Source organism: Amborella trichopoda, chromosome 1 (genome assembly GCF_054954075.1).
Source record: "Amborella trichopoda isolate Santa Cruz 75 chromosome 1, AtrichopodaSantaCruz75HAP2 v2.0, whole genome shotgun sequence".
Taxonomy (NCBI): domain Eukaryota; kingdom Viridiplantae; phylum Streptophyta; class Magnoliopsida; order Amborellales; family Amborellaceae; genus Amborella; species Amborella trichopoda.
Genome location: NC_142336.1, coordinates 53,885,612 through 53,899,815, shown reverse-complemented (window position 1 = coordinate 53,899,815; position 14,204 = coordinate 53,885,612). Strand labels below are relative to the sequence as shown.

General features: G+C 37.3%; 1 protein-coding gene across 1 annotated transcript; it reads right to left on the bottom strand.

Annotated features, from left to right (window-relative positions):
* Positions 1-3: 3 nt before the first annotated feature.
* On the bottom strand, positions 4-7,469 carry LOC18434787 (protein NLP6). Its single transcript, XM_020667566.2, has 4 exons — positions 6,227-7,469; positions 4,218-4,265; positions 3,087-4,023; positions 4-1,360 (listed from the first exon to the last, which is right to left on the bottom strand). Exons 1-4 carry the CDS (start codon positions 7,241-7,243, stop codon positions 381-383), a joined length of 2,982 nt encoding a protein of 993 aa, XP_020523225.1. The 5' UTR covers positions 7,244-7,469; the 3' UTR covers positions 4-380.
* Between the last annotated feature and the right edge of the window lie 6,735 nt (positions 7,470-14,204).

The following is a 14,204-nucleotide window of genomic DNA, read 5'->3' as shown; positions in this document are numbered from 1 at the left end:
ATATGATCGATAATAAGAATAATAACAAGAAAGAAGAGAATACAAAAGAGTAAACCAAGGCATTTGACTTAACAGTAAGCCACCTGGTTGGTAGTGAGAGGTCTTGGTTCCCACCCCCTCTCTGAAAATCAGCCAAACCACCCAATCAAGAAAAATAATGGATATTACAAGAGAAGGCTACTAATACAATGACCCAACTACCAGTCCTCTACTTAAGGGATAACAACATCTATGACAAAACGCTGGTTTCTTCAACATTTACATTTGCAGCTGCAATCCAAGCACAATTGCAGGACAAAATCTATAGCTTCACCCACATGAATCAGCTAGAATTACAAGATAAGAAATGAAGGAAAAACTTCCTACTATTTTGCACATTCTCATTCTCCCGAACTCTCACATGAGCTACCCAAGTTGGAGACTACATCATGCACCAACAACCTGATCACATGCCCCATTGATGCCATCAAGATATCAATGCATTCCTGCAAATCAGCATCACATGCCAACAAAACCCATTCTTGATCATCATCCAAATACTTAATATCAAAAGTACCCATCTCCAATTTGAGCCTCTTTGCCACCTCTTCATTCAATTCCACCACCCCCGAAGTAAAACGCAGCCGAAACCTGATGATGTCCTCCTTATATGAGGCCTTCACAGCCACACTTTTTATGTCAGCTTGGGTTTCTTGCACAAAGGGTGAAACAATAGCTGGTTGAAAAGGTGGGTGAGGTTCTAGAGAGAGAGGAAGAGGCTCTTGTACTCCATTTGGCTCGGGTAATTGCTCCTCTGGTATATCTTCCGTACCCATGTTACAAAGAGAACTCAAATCTTTACAACTGCCTGCATCGACAATGGGTCGGAACCCATCAAAGCTTTCTATCTCATGGATGAGAGAAGTGTGCAAGTTGTTCAATTGGGTCTCGCTAGTTGGGCTACTTAGGCATGAACCTTGAGAAGTCGGAGCTTCAGTGGCTTCATCGCCAACGTCGCTCTTACTCTTAGACTCATGCACAGTGTATCCAACATCACCAAGTTGTTGGTGAACATCTGATTCAATTCTAATCAGCGGTTCAACCTGGCTGTTAGGATGCTCCTCCTCAAGGGTTTTAGAGGGTGGTGTTTCTCTTTCTTTCTCCACAGAGTGATGAGAGTGCTCTTTAGAGGCTTTTAGATCGGTGGACAAAGGAATAGGACCCAGAGCCACAGGGAGGTTGAATGCCCCTTCTGCACCATGGACGGATTCAATCACTCGTTGCAACTTAGAGAGCGAACGGTTCACCTTGTTGATCTTGCGAGATGGCCATCGAGAGATTCCATGTTGCCTACATATGCGCTTGAGAGTAGTGGGGCAAACTGTATAGCAGAAAATTGAAGTTCAATTTTTCCCAAAAAAAAGAGGATACTTGGGAATCAAGAATTTCAGAAGAATAGGAAAATAGACAAAAGGGGATCCAAAGATTTGGGTCAATGCTAATAACTTCACAGAAAATTTGCTAGAAAGATTTTTAAATCTAGCTACTGCTCCATATATAAATGTTCATATGATATCTCTAGAAAGTAGACCCAAAAAAAAAGTGAAGAAAAGCATGACAAATGGCTATGAAAAAAGCATGTAAAGTAAGACTGCATCCAGATCCAGCATTGATATAGGATACTTAGTAACAATTGCAGCCACATGTCAAATGGTGTTTCAGAGCACTATGGACAAGACTTCGGATTCCTTTACTTAGAGCTATTACGCTTGAATGTGCCAATAGATCTGCAATTTACACAGTAGCAATCATGCCTTTGATGACTGCACTAAATGTATTGGGATGACTGCCACTTTATTCTACATAAAATTATGTAAGACATTATCCAATTGCCTCATATGCCTACTCCAGATCAAATAGCAGATATAATAACTAAATCTCTTGGCACTGACAGACATAATATCCTAGTTGGCAAGCAATTCATTTGTACTCCACTCTCCAGTATGAAGGGGATACTGAGTATGGTCTCCAGACAGGTAGGTCTATCCATCATTGTGCATTAGTAAATAATGAGAACTGCTAAAGGATTTTTTATTTTTTTTTATACTGTTAACGTTTTCATTGAGAGAAGTAACTGCTAAAGTGTATATTGATAGATTACTGCACCTCAGCCAGCATTTTGATATTATTGAAGGGCAGTAATGCAGTGTCTTGATCAAATAAAAAAAAAATAGAAAATTTATGTAATGAACATGATTTGTTCACAACAATCTAAAAATCCCAAAATTAAACACATCTTGATTTGTAGGAGCACAACATGGGGGGGCCCTTCGCTCATTTGGTCAGTCAAATATTTCCACAAAGATCATGAAGGGATATCGACAGATGAATATTATGATTTTAGTAGTCCTGTATTATTCCATCAGTTTAAGAGAGACTGTTTCTCGCTCCATACATGTTGCATCCGTCAAGGTTGACCAGTGCAGATTTGGCTAGTCAGACCAAGATAGTTTCTTACTGTGAAAATGTTGATGTATAAAGGTTGACGCTCCATAGCAGCAAGCCAAGCCGGCCAGTCTGGTCCGGTTTACCGGTTTACTGCTTAAGCAGGTAGTACCAATTTACCAGGACAAAGTAGAAAACCTAGACACAGACATGGTTCTGGAAAATGTCTGTGGAAAAGAATTAATTGATTTACCTATGAGATATTCTAAAAACTTTTGTATGCTAAAATGCACTTTCAAAAATAAGGTTGGAATGCTTAACCAGCATAGAAGGACAGAGAAGAGTGCAATTTGGTATTCACCTAAATAGGTGGGAATACCTCCAATACTTTTTGCAGCAAGCCAAGCCGGCCAGTCTGGTCCGGTTTACCAGTTTACTGCTTAAGCAGGTAGTACCAATTTAACAGGACAAAGTAGAAAACCTAGACACAGACATGGTTCTGGAAAAGGTCTGTGGAAAATAATTAATTGATTTACCTATGAGACATTCTAAAAACTTTTGTATGCTAAAATGCACTTTCAAAAATAAGGTTGGAATGCTTAACCAGCATAGAAGGACAGAGAAGCGTGCAATTTGGTATTCAGCTAAATAGGTGGGAATACCTCCAATACTCTTTGCAGAATCCTTGAGACTCCCAGCAAAATACTGTTTGAGTACCTCTAAGCTTATTGTCTTCTCGGCTTTCCCCCTCCTCCTTTCTAAGCCCTTCTTCACATTTTTACCCTTAGAAAGAGGAGCAGCAGCATGTTCTTGTTCTGTATTTATCAGTTTCCCATCATCCTTATGGACTTCAACCTCAGAAGGCCGCTGCTGCTCCAAAAGTTGCAACTCATCATTCTCATGAGGTTCGCCACTTTCTTGAGTGATGTGAACATTAGCACAATTTTGACCTGTTTCACCTTCAATCATCATATCACCTCCCCCATTCATAGAACCTTCAATTATTTCTAGCACATTTTCCTCCATCAACTCTTGGTCGCTAACAACCCTTAAGCTCCGGCGACACCCTTGTATAGTTGTAGCTAGAGAATCCAAAAGGCGCTGCTGCTCTGTAGTGTCTTTGCAGTTGGGTGGCAAAAAAAACTCCAATATATAATCATCACTCCCAGTATGAGTGCTTCTTAGACATATAGCAAGGGCACCGGCTAATCCAAACATGCGTGCATAGTGAACAAGGGGGTATTCGGTTTTGCTAAATTGAGTTATGTCCCTCGAGAAACGAGGCCTATGTGATTCAAATGCCCTACCAGTTACCCCTTGACCCTTTTGCAAATGATGTTCTGAGCAAGCATCCCTAAACCCCCACATATGAGCATCAACAACATAGAATGCCACATCAGTTGTTGACATGCAAACTTGTCCCATACAACTCCCATCAAAGCTTGTGCAACTCTTCCTTGAACCACCCCCATGGGCAAGAACACTTCGGTGGCGACATGGAACCCAAGTCTGGGCTAAAGGTAGACTGTGGGTCTCACAAACCACAGTTACTATTTCCAAGATTTCAGCCAAGGCAGCTTGGCGGCCTTCATTACATATCTGATCAGAAATAGAATTAGGTTAGCAGTTATCCAATTGGATTCTTGACATTGAAAGTTTCACAGGCTAATAGTGCCTAATAGCCTTGGGTTTTCTTTCATTAAAAAAAAAAAAAACAGAATGGGGCTCTTAGGTTTTCTTTCAACTTAACCCCCAAAAATGAAAGAGAGAAGAATCAACCATAATAAACTCACCTGCAGATTTGGATGATCCAATATTTCAGAACTTTTCAGATTTACAGCCTGCAATGAATATGTAGCATGTATGTCAGGTGAGACATAAAACATCAGGGTTTTTTAATAAAGCGTTAGCAGACGATACTGCATAGTCATCTTTCATTTCTTTTTGAAGCTTGAAGAAATAATAATCACCGTCATCATCATCTACATCTTATCCCAATCAATATAAATGATAAAAAGCACTCACAAAAATCTATAAAAGGAAGCAAGCTCAAATTCTTCCAAAACTAGAGGTGTGGATATGAAGAAACTTAAATGGCTCGATGGAAGAATACATGCTTTCAGTATATGTAACCATTTCACATTAAACCAGCTGAAAAGTATAAACTGAATCATGGAATTCAGTTCCATCCTGCCATACCATAAGATCTCACAAAATCTTTCCAACTTATCATCACATACACTGACTAGTAGAAAACTCGTAACTGAAGCAGAGTACACAACAAATGTCAACTACGAGAGAATGTTCATATACATGTGCTAATTCATGAGACTGGAATCAGGTTGACCTCCTCATCTACATTAGTGTGTGGAGGCGATATTAATGATATTGCTATCACGAAGAACCTTGTGTTTCATGAATGGTCGAAACATTGAGAGGCGAACTACCATTTGTCTGCCAACATTATTTCTAGAGAAATTTCTCTCCCACATATGGGAAACCTCCTCACTAAGAAGATGATGCAACCTCACAAGAGTTTCTAACACAAAAACAAAATCTCAAGTTGACATATCCAGATGATCCCCTAGTGTTAATAAGACAGGGAGTGCTATTACATGTGTCAGGACCTAATTATCCTTCATGCGTTATAATGAGTATGCTTTTCCATTGTGTAGTAGAAGGTTTTGTGTGTTAAGTTTATTTTTTTGAGAATGTTAACATTGTATTACTATATGTTTTAAATACAAGCAGTATCCCCTAATCAAGGGTAATCGAATGGATGGATACAGTCAGAACTAAAGCAAAAAGCTCCCATCAAGAAAGAAAGCCAAGGGGGCCCCAAACCACTAGGGCCCAGGGCCTATGGCTCCCTCTTTAGCCAATTCATCACGAGAGTTACACTCTCGCCACACATGATTCCAAGAGAACATTGTCATTCATCCGCAAGAGAGTTACACTCCCTCTTTTGTGTGTAAGCTTATTGGTCTTCACATAGTTGTAAGCTCAATAGTAGTTCTACCCTAAGTCATTGTCTATACAAGTACTAAGTATTTTATTATTCATTAATGAGATTCATTCTTTCCCTTCTCTCTTAAGTTTGATCATGCTATTATAGAATCCATTTGACACGTGCAACTAAACCTAGACATGCATTACCTTGATCCTAAGAAGCTATAGTTCCTTGAAGATGATAGTCCACACCAGAAGATGGCACAAGCTGTTTAGGCAATTCCAATGCAAAACTGGCTGCCTCTTCACACCCACCTAATGGAGAATCCGTTTTCTACTATTCAAAAACAAATACCAAACAAAATGAATACAAGAAGGCTAACATAAGCTCAGGAAGCATGATTTTTAACGACATCAACATTACACCTTATCATATAGCAGTTAACTAATTACATGGAAGCTCCAACTATCCTCAGTGAATGCATACCAATTTACATCAAATCCATAAATCAAAAATTCAAGTCACCAGTTCCATAGGCAAAATGGGATGCACATGCAGCAAAACATCATGCAAGAAGCGAAATTCACATTCTTATTGTAGCTTTTTCCACATGCTCATATCATAGCTTTTCTCAACCCGGTTGAATTGCAAAAGAACACAGGTCAAGAATGTTAAACCAAACTAACTTAAAAGGTACAAAAACATTAAGAAACAAAGATAAGTACGTAGACACATGTACTGGTTTCTTTTCTTTTTTTTTTTTGATTGGCGACGGAACCATTTGTTTCATTGGGAAAAACTTTTAGCCTACAAAGAAAAAGAAGAAGCAAAGTAGACCATATGAGCACAAACCTCAAGAGCCTTACAAACTTTATCAACCTCAGGAGCATAATTTATCTTCTGGGCTGTCATGATAAGCTCGACAACACCAACACACGATTGCCCCAAAGGCTCGAACACTGGCAAAGCTAGTGTTCCCCGGACATTGTAATGCATAGCATGAGTAAGTCTTGCGTATTCGTTGCTGCTATAATACTGAACATTCGGGGTCCATTCAGGCAGCTTCTTTCTAAAAACCCGGCCAGGAAGTCCTAAATCACTATCCTTCTCAGGATCAGTCGAAAAAACATACATAAGAGACACAGTCCTATATTGGAGAAGGCCATTGCTATGGGGGTCAAGAACAAAGGGTTGGCCTGAAGTGGTGAGAACATATTTATCTCCATTCTTAACAGGTGCCCAAACTTGAACTAATACATGCTGCTCTGTAGATTCCTTAAAGTACCGAAGAGCCTGCATCATCCTTGCCTTAAGAACACAGGAACCATCAGATTCAGACCTTTCATCCACAACCCAGTTCTGATTATTCGAAGCCTTATCTGATTTTTCATTTGAATTGCTCTCCGAAATCACAATAAAACCCCCAGTTTGGTTCTTTTCTGAGAGGCCCATCATATGATTTGGACCTGGAAGCCCATTCGAGCCATCACAGTTGGTTAAATCGATGGATTTCTCCTGTTTCAGGCCTGATTCAGGGTCAATATTGCCTGGAATTGTAATTTGTGGATCGTTTTCTGAAATTTTAAGGGGAAAAGAATTGTCTGAGAAAAGCCACATGGGGCTATAAGATTCAGGGTTATACATGGTTTTAGGAAGGGAAGATGAGGCTTCGAATTGTTGGGTAACTTGCGTTTCAGTGGTTTTATCAGGCTGTGTAGGAAACTGACTAAAATCAGGGATGTTGTGGCTAGGGGAAAGTGAACAGAAGGAGAGTTCCTGGCAATTTGGAGAGAAGGCGTAGCCTGATGCAACATCTTCATTTGTTGATTCATTTACCCAAGCACCATCCATGTCCAAATCCAAATCCATTCTTCTTCTTCTTCCTCTCTCTCTCTCTTACATGTTGTATTGCATTCTCTCTCTATTTCCGGCCATATCCACTTCCAGTTCCAAATCCATTCTCTTCTTCTTCTTCTTCACCTCTCTCTCTCTATCTCTCTCTTACAGGTCGTGTCTTTCCATTCTCTCTCTATTTCCACTCATCCACTTTCAATTTCAAATCCATTTCTCTCCTGCTTCACCTTTCTCTCTTAAACCCGGAGAAAAAATCAATGGCTTTTGCCACCCTGCAAAAATATCACCATTACATGAGACGTGATGGAATAAAACACCAGCCAGAAAATAATAATAATAAAAATAATGCTGTAAAAAAAAAATCTCCATTTCCAGCTCGATATATTAATGGCTGGAACCTTTTTGACATTGTTAACATAATCCAGTATGAGACAGTACAAAGAAGCAGCCATATGACTGAATCAGAATCCATAGCTTTGCTTCCCTTCTTTAAAATAAGGAGTAGCGCCTCTCTCTCCTAAAAATTTCGAAAATTATTTCTTGCTCATTTAACAAAATTGCATTACGTCTTGGTCCTATAACAAATCCCGATTGTTTCTTAAGAAAATTAGTTCTTGCTCATAATATTGAATTACTTCTTTAGAAATTTATTTCTTGCTCAGATAACAAAATTGGCCCGTTCTCCACGGGCCCGTATACTATGCTTCCGGCGGACTATACTGTTCATATACCACTACTTGAAACATGCATTTGGGAATTTTTTTTAAAGAGTAATGATCCTGTGAGACCCTCCCACGTTCATGTGTCTCCAAAAGATCACATTAAATTTAACATAGATATCCATGCGATAACTTTTCTAGAGATCCGTAACAAATTTAATGGTGATCCTTTTGGGCCCTACACCCATGGGTGTGGGAGGGCCTCACAAGATCAGTACTCTTTTTAAAATATAAATGTTTGAGAACCATGTAAGAATTATTAGTTGATTATTTTCAAAAAAAATTGTTTTGAATTTTGAGTTTTGTGAAACTTAGATCTACTCTTTCATAAATTGTATAATTTCTATTCAATCTTGAGGCATTTGTTTTTTTGGACACGGTTTCTATGCAGCCGGCCCATATATGGTGGAAGAGAATATATAATGTGTAACATGGAGATCATGAATGTGAAAATAAAATAAAATTTGAAAACTAAAAATAATAATTATATTAAAAAACCATTTGGACTGTTAGTAACATTGTTTTTAGATGGACTACCTATTTGCATCCATTTTTAAGATTGGTGTTTCGTACCTTTGAACCGCATAATGTAGAAATGCGGTCCAATCCGCATGAAACAAATTTCCTTGTTTTTAAGTACAGAGTTAATTTCAAATTATTTTTTTTGAGATTAGTCTATACCTTTTTTCCAATACAGAGTTGAGTTCAGAATTTTTTTTTTTTTTTTTGAGATTAGTGGATAGGTTATAGGTATTACACTTCCAAAACTTGAAATCTAAACAGCATGCTTTTGCTCGAGAGAGTAAATGGATAATATACTCCCACAGGAGTAAGAAATCAGTTATGAATAGAATATTTGCAAAGTGAGTCGTAATGTGGGGTATGACAGTGATTTATTATTTTTTGACATATTTAAGATTTTGAAAATATGATTTTTAAAAATTTTTGTGGGCTTAGGTAGTGGAAGGTGAATAGAAAGAGAGAAGGGTTCTTTCTTTCCTGCAAATTGGTGGCTCCCATCGCCCTTACAAAAGACAATCAAAAGAGATCATGATCAACTTACTTAAGCTTAAATATTAAGTATGGAATATACTATTTATCCACACCTTTCATGAGAAGGTGCTGGTAAGGTACCATATTTTGATATATGCTATGTAGTGTGGGAGTGGGCTCAAGGCATGATCAGGGTGGCGGGCTCCACAATTTGAAAGGTGTTTGGTATGCTTTCCTGTTTAAAAATCCACCGGAAATCCAAGGGTTCCCAATGGAAGTACCCCAAGGTGAACTAAACTTGCTGGTTCTTGTAGGGTATTCACGTCTCCAGGAAGTCGGGGGAATTTGCTTGTCTCCCATAGTTTTCGCCGTTTTAAGGGTTTTTTCACTGAGCACTGATTCTTCATTTTGGTTCTCATTTTAGCCTCACAGTCATTTATCCATGATCTTTCAGTATTTTTCTCTTTTTTTTTTTTTTTTTGGTGTGAGTCAGTGGGAAGAGGGCCCCTAATTTTAAAATGATTTGGTCCCTCATCGTTCATTTCAGGGTATGATCCACGAAGGTCGTTTATTATGCAAACCAACTCCTATAACCTTGGAAAAAAGAGAGACATTTGTACAAACTGATTGAATAGAAGACGGTACCCACAAAATCTTTCCGGATTGTAATGCTAGCCATTAGATCTCAAATTGAATGGCTAATGGCTTGGGGTGTGGTACAAAGTTTGAGAATTTCTCTTTTGAACTTTAAATGTAATCAATAACATACTCACAACTATCTGATTCGAAATTTGATGGATAAAAAAAGTAAGTAGTTTCTTTATATTCTTTTCCAAATCTTAAACGTCGATCGTTTTTTTCGAATGTAATCTTAAACATCTACATTTTGAAGGAATGGCTATGAAAATAGTCTAGAATCAAGAGTATATGACTAAATAAAAGGCCACGACATCAACTACGAATCCATGCAAAATTCAATGAAGGATTAAGTAACGAAGGATTAAGTGATTTACAAATTGCTGACCCGGATCAGGAACAGCATCAAAATTAGTGAGGGGACTGACAGTGTTATTTGCTAAAGTTAGGTATCAGACTGATTTAGAGGAAATCGCCCAATTCTATCAGAAATATGAGCAAATCTTCCGGTGAAACAGGCAATTTGGCTCAGCTGAATCGCAATGGTTCCCACCTAATCTCTTTTAAATTTTTTGAAATTATTAATTGTCTTAAAATACAAAAAGGAAAAATTTATATTCTCCGAATCGGTAAGGGAGATCTAGATAAAAAATGGCCAATCTGGATCAGGCCAGTAATTAGCGGATTCTCACTCGGCCTATCCGGATTTTTAAACATGGGTCAGAGTGTATACTGTATAATATACTATGGAAAATGCAAATAACAATTTTGTAATCTCATTGTAATCATCATTCATTAATAAAATTTTGTGCTCCGGTAAAAAGATAAAAATAAAATAAAAATAGCATTTCTCATATCCATAATTATCTCCCTAGTGGTGTAGCTTTTGATTAACCTGAGCAACTGAACTTACTAAAAAATCGAAACGGCGTAGGAAAAGGACAACCCTTCTCGAACCACATGTTGTGCTTGCAACAAATAAGACACCGTCCCCAAATCATTGTTGCTTTTGAAGTAGTTAACAAACCAACAAAACGGTACCCATCATAGCATACAAAAAGATGCAAAATACGACACCTGATATAGTCGCAAAAATTATGGATAAGGCACATCAAAGTGATTCTTTGTTAGGCTTATATGCATTGTTTTGAGTATATTGTACATTTACTCCCTCGGGTAAAATCCAATAAAAAAAATATTTTAGTTCCTTAAAATCTAGCGATCGAACCTCCCCCAGGACCCAATGACCACCCCCCCAAAAAAAATAAAAAATAATCATATGTATTTTATACTGAAAACATATAACATCTTAAGATTGAATAAGAACGTTTAAGATCTCAAAAAAAAAAATTACCTATTTTTATTTTTAGAAAAACTTCTAAGGCGGTTGTAAAGTGGATCCCAAAACTTCAAATAAAATTTTTTTTCCCAAAGTAAGTGCTTTGCTTGAGGGAGTAAATGTATAGATTGCTCCTACTAAAGTACATTGTATGTCAAGAAAAAGGACTTGGAGCATGGTGGGTAATGTACTCATCATGGGTATTATAGGAATGTGATTCTACTTTTATCCACTTGAGCCGGAACCAGATCCGAATGGTCCATTTACCAACTGGCCAAGACAGTCCTATTTTGTTTAGTATACATATACGTTAATGGTAATCAACAATCATTGCATTCCTTTTTTTCTTTTTTTTTTAGGGTGCTTGCCATCTTAACCGTCCATTCTAGATGCAAATGCCATGTTGACTACATCTAGAATGGGTTGGTGGGTCCAATCCAAGTAAGGGTGGGACCTGTGCCTTGTAACCATAGGATCTATCTACTCATTCTATATGGGACGCCATCTAGATGCATCTCAAAAATATTTGTAAGCTTAGATGGAAGTCTCAAAAATATTTGTAAGCTTAGTTGGAAGAAACACACATTCGGACTAAGATTTTATTTATTTTATATTTTTTGTCAAAGAAGGGGTCCCCTAATCATAATAGGAATGGAACGCAAAACATTAGGGTTGCAATCGGGTCAGGTCAGGAACTAGGTCTAGGTCTGGGTTCATGTTTTGGACACGACGGATCGGCCTCAGTTCCAAATGATGGCTTGGACCCCTATTGACTCGAGTCTGAGTCTAGGTCGGGTTGACCAGACCCGGCTTCTATAAGTCCATGTAGAAATGAGTCACCTATTAAAACTATATTTTTGAGATGGATATTTGGCTTAATTTTTAAGTACATGTAAACTCTAACATGGAGATCATGACTGTGAAAATTAAAAATAACATTTCTATTCGGCAAACATTTGGATTGGTAGTTTCAATTGTTTTTAGATGGACTGCGCCCATCTTTAAGATGGATGGTTTTATACTTCGGGGACCGCAAATGTAGAAATGCGTCAGGTGGCGCATGAAATAATTTTCTTATATGTATATAGACACGGTTAGATGCGGCCAAGCCTGCACATCTAGAAATGCGAGCCCCTTAATAAATTTATTTTTGAATTAGAATTCGATCCTAATTTTTAGAGAATATATTTAACATGGAGATCATGAATATGAAAAATAAATAAAATTTAAAAATTAGAAATAATAATTCTATTTTAAAAAAATTTGGACTGTTAGTTTCAATTGTTTTCAAATGAACTACCTATTTGTACCAACTTTTTAGATAGATGCTTTATACCTCAGGATTGCATATTGTACAAATGCTATCTCTCTATCTCGTAGTTCGGTTTGAGTCCAAATGACTTGGACCTAAAATTTTATAAAAAATTTAAATTTTTTTGGCAAGAAAGTCACAATTATCTTTAGCCATCATACGTGAAAGTCACAATTACCTCTAGCCATCATACGTAAAATCAGGAATGTAACAAGGTTTGAGCAAAAACTTTTAGGCTTTAAACCCATACATGACACACTTCCAGTGGCTCGATTTCACATCTACCAAAACTACATGTATAATTTCTCTCTCCTCTCATATTATCTTTAAATTTTTTTTAGAGAAGGGTGAGGTTTGTATTAGAGATCAACCTTATACTCTTGAAGTAAGGTTACCTCAAAACTGGCTACCTCAAAACTATGTCAAAATGCAGTTTTGATGCCACAAAGCCTTGCAATGATATTAAATTCTATAAATAGTGAGATCAAGCAATGCTATAAATATTTGGAAATCTTGAAAATGGATGATCCATATAATGTATTAGAAGATGAACTATTTTTAGGACTATAAATCCCCTATTTTTCATGTCTATAAATATCGACGTGGAGATGACTGATTTGAGGGTTTTCCTGCATAAGAACAACCTTTTCTTTTGGGTTTTAGGTGTATCTTACTTGTACAGTATAAGGTTGACAAGGGAATGGTCACCTGCAATTAACTTTTACCATCCGATAATGCGTATATGAAGGTCCTATAAGACTATATTGTACATGTTCATCTTGTGAGAATAAAACCAAGCCAAGTAGTTTTATGTCCTGGAATTTTTCAAGTTACCTTTTCACCTCGGAGGCGGAATGGATTTGGAACAATTTTTTAAGCTCCAATTCCTTTCGCTTAATTAATCTTAGAGATGACTATAAAAAATGATTTGAGAATTTTGGGTTCCAAAAAAATCTCCTACAGTATCATATCGGCTAGACCAAATATACAATGGGTGTGGGACCACCAAGTCCTTTTCCCACAATAACAAGGCCTCCATCAAAATTCTTAATGCTGAATACAATATTGGGAAAAATATACTGGTGGTCCATCCAAGAAGATGGGAATCACAGCCATCCACCATAAAAAACACTAAGAAGTCGCTCTCGCTTTGGAAAAGTGGGAGATCCATATAAAGAGAAAAGAAAGAATAAAGTTTTACAACTTGCCTCTTAAATATTGCCTTGTACATATTTGTTTGATAGTTAACTTCCACCACTAATTGAAATATAAACAATATATGATTAAAAAAGGGGAACTTGGTAGATGCACCCACTACAATTTTGGAAGCTTTTGGTAGTGAAGAGAAAGCAGAGGAGTTTGTATATCAAATAAGATGCATGGGAATATAAAACCATTTTCAAAAAAAAGAAAAAAAAGACGAATGGCTAAAATAATTGGTTTAGTCCAATAAGATTTGGGGTAGAGGCACATAGGACGATAATAATAAAATATATCCAAGGAAAAGAGGGGAAATGCATAAAGAATCACAATTTTATGGGCCTGCAAAATGTAGACTATATGGTCAATATAGCCTATATGGTCATGTTAGTATTGTGGAAGGCTCTAAAAAATTAAAAGAGAAGGCCCAAAAAGATATGGCGGAAGTAGTGAGAAGAGATACCGTGGCTTATGGTTTGACTGAGGGTATAGCCTTTGATAGAGTGGAATAGCATAACATGATTCATGTAGCTGACGTCAAATAGTTTGAAATAATGCTAAGATGATGATAATAAATAGTCATGATAACAACATGATCCGGAGGTTATCATCATTCATCAATTGGATGAATGGTTATATTAATGATTCTGCTATTTGTTCCATTGCCCATCCATCACTAACCAACCCATTTGATTTGACAGTGATAATTCGGATCTTCGTGATGTCATTATGATCATGTGGACCACACAATATGTATGTTGTCTATGCAACAGGCTT

What these genes read in the sequence shown, in the direction of transcription:
- LOC18434787 (XM_020667566.2), bottom strand. Translation starts at nt 7,243, where the DNA reads ATGGATTTGGATTTGGACATGGATGGTGCTTGGGTAAATGAATCAACA. An exon ending in AAGTTTGTAAGGCTCTTGAG is followed by an intron (nt 4,266 to 6,226) that starts GTTTGTGCTCAT and finishes TATTCATTGCAG; the next exon opens with GCTGTAAATCTGAAAAGTTC. An exon ending in TTCTGCAAAGAGTATTGGAG is followed by an intron (nt 1,361 to 3,086) that starts GTATTCCCACCT and finishes TCTGCTATACAG; the next exon opens with TTTGCCCCACTACTCTCAAG.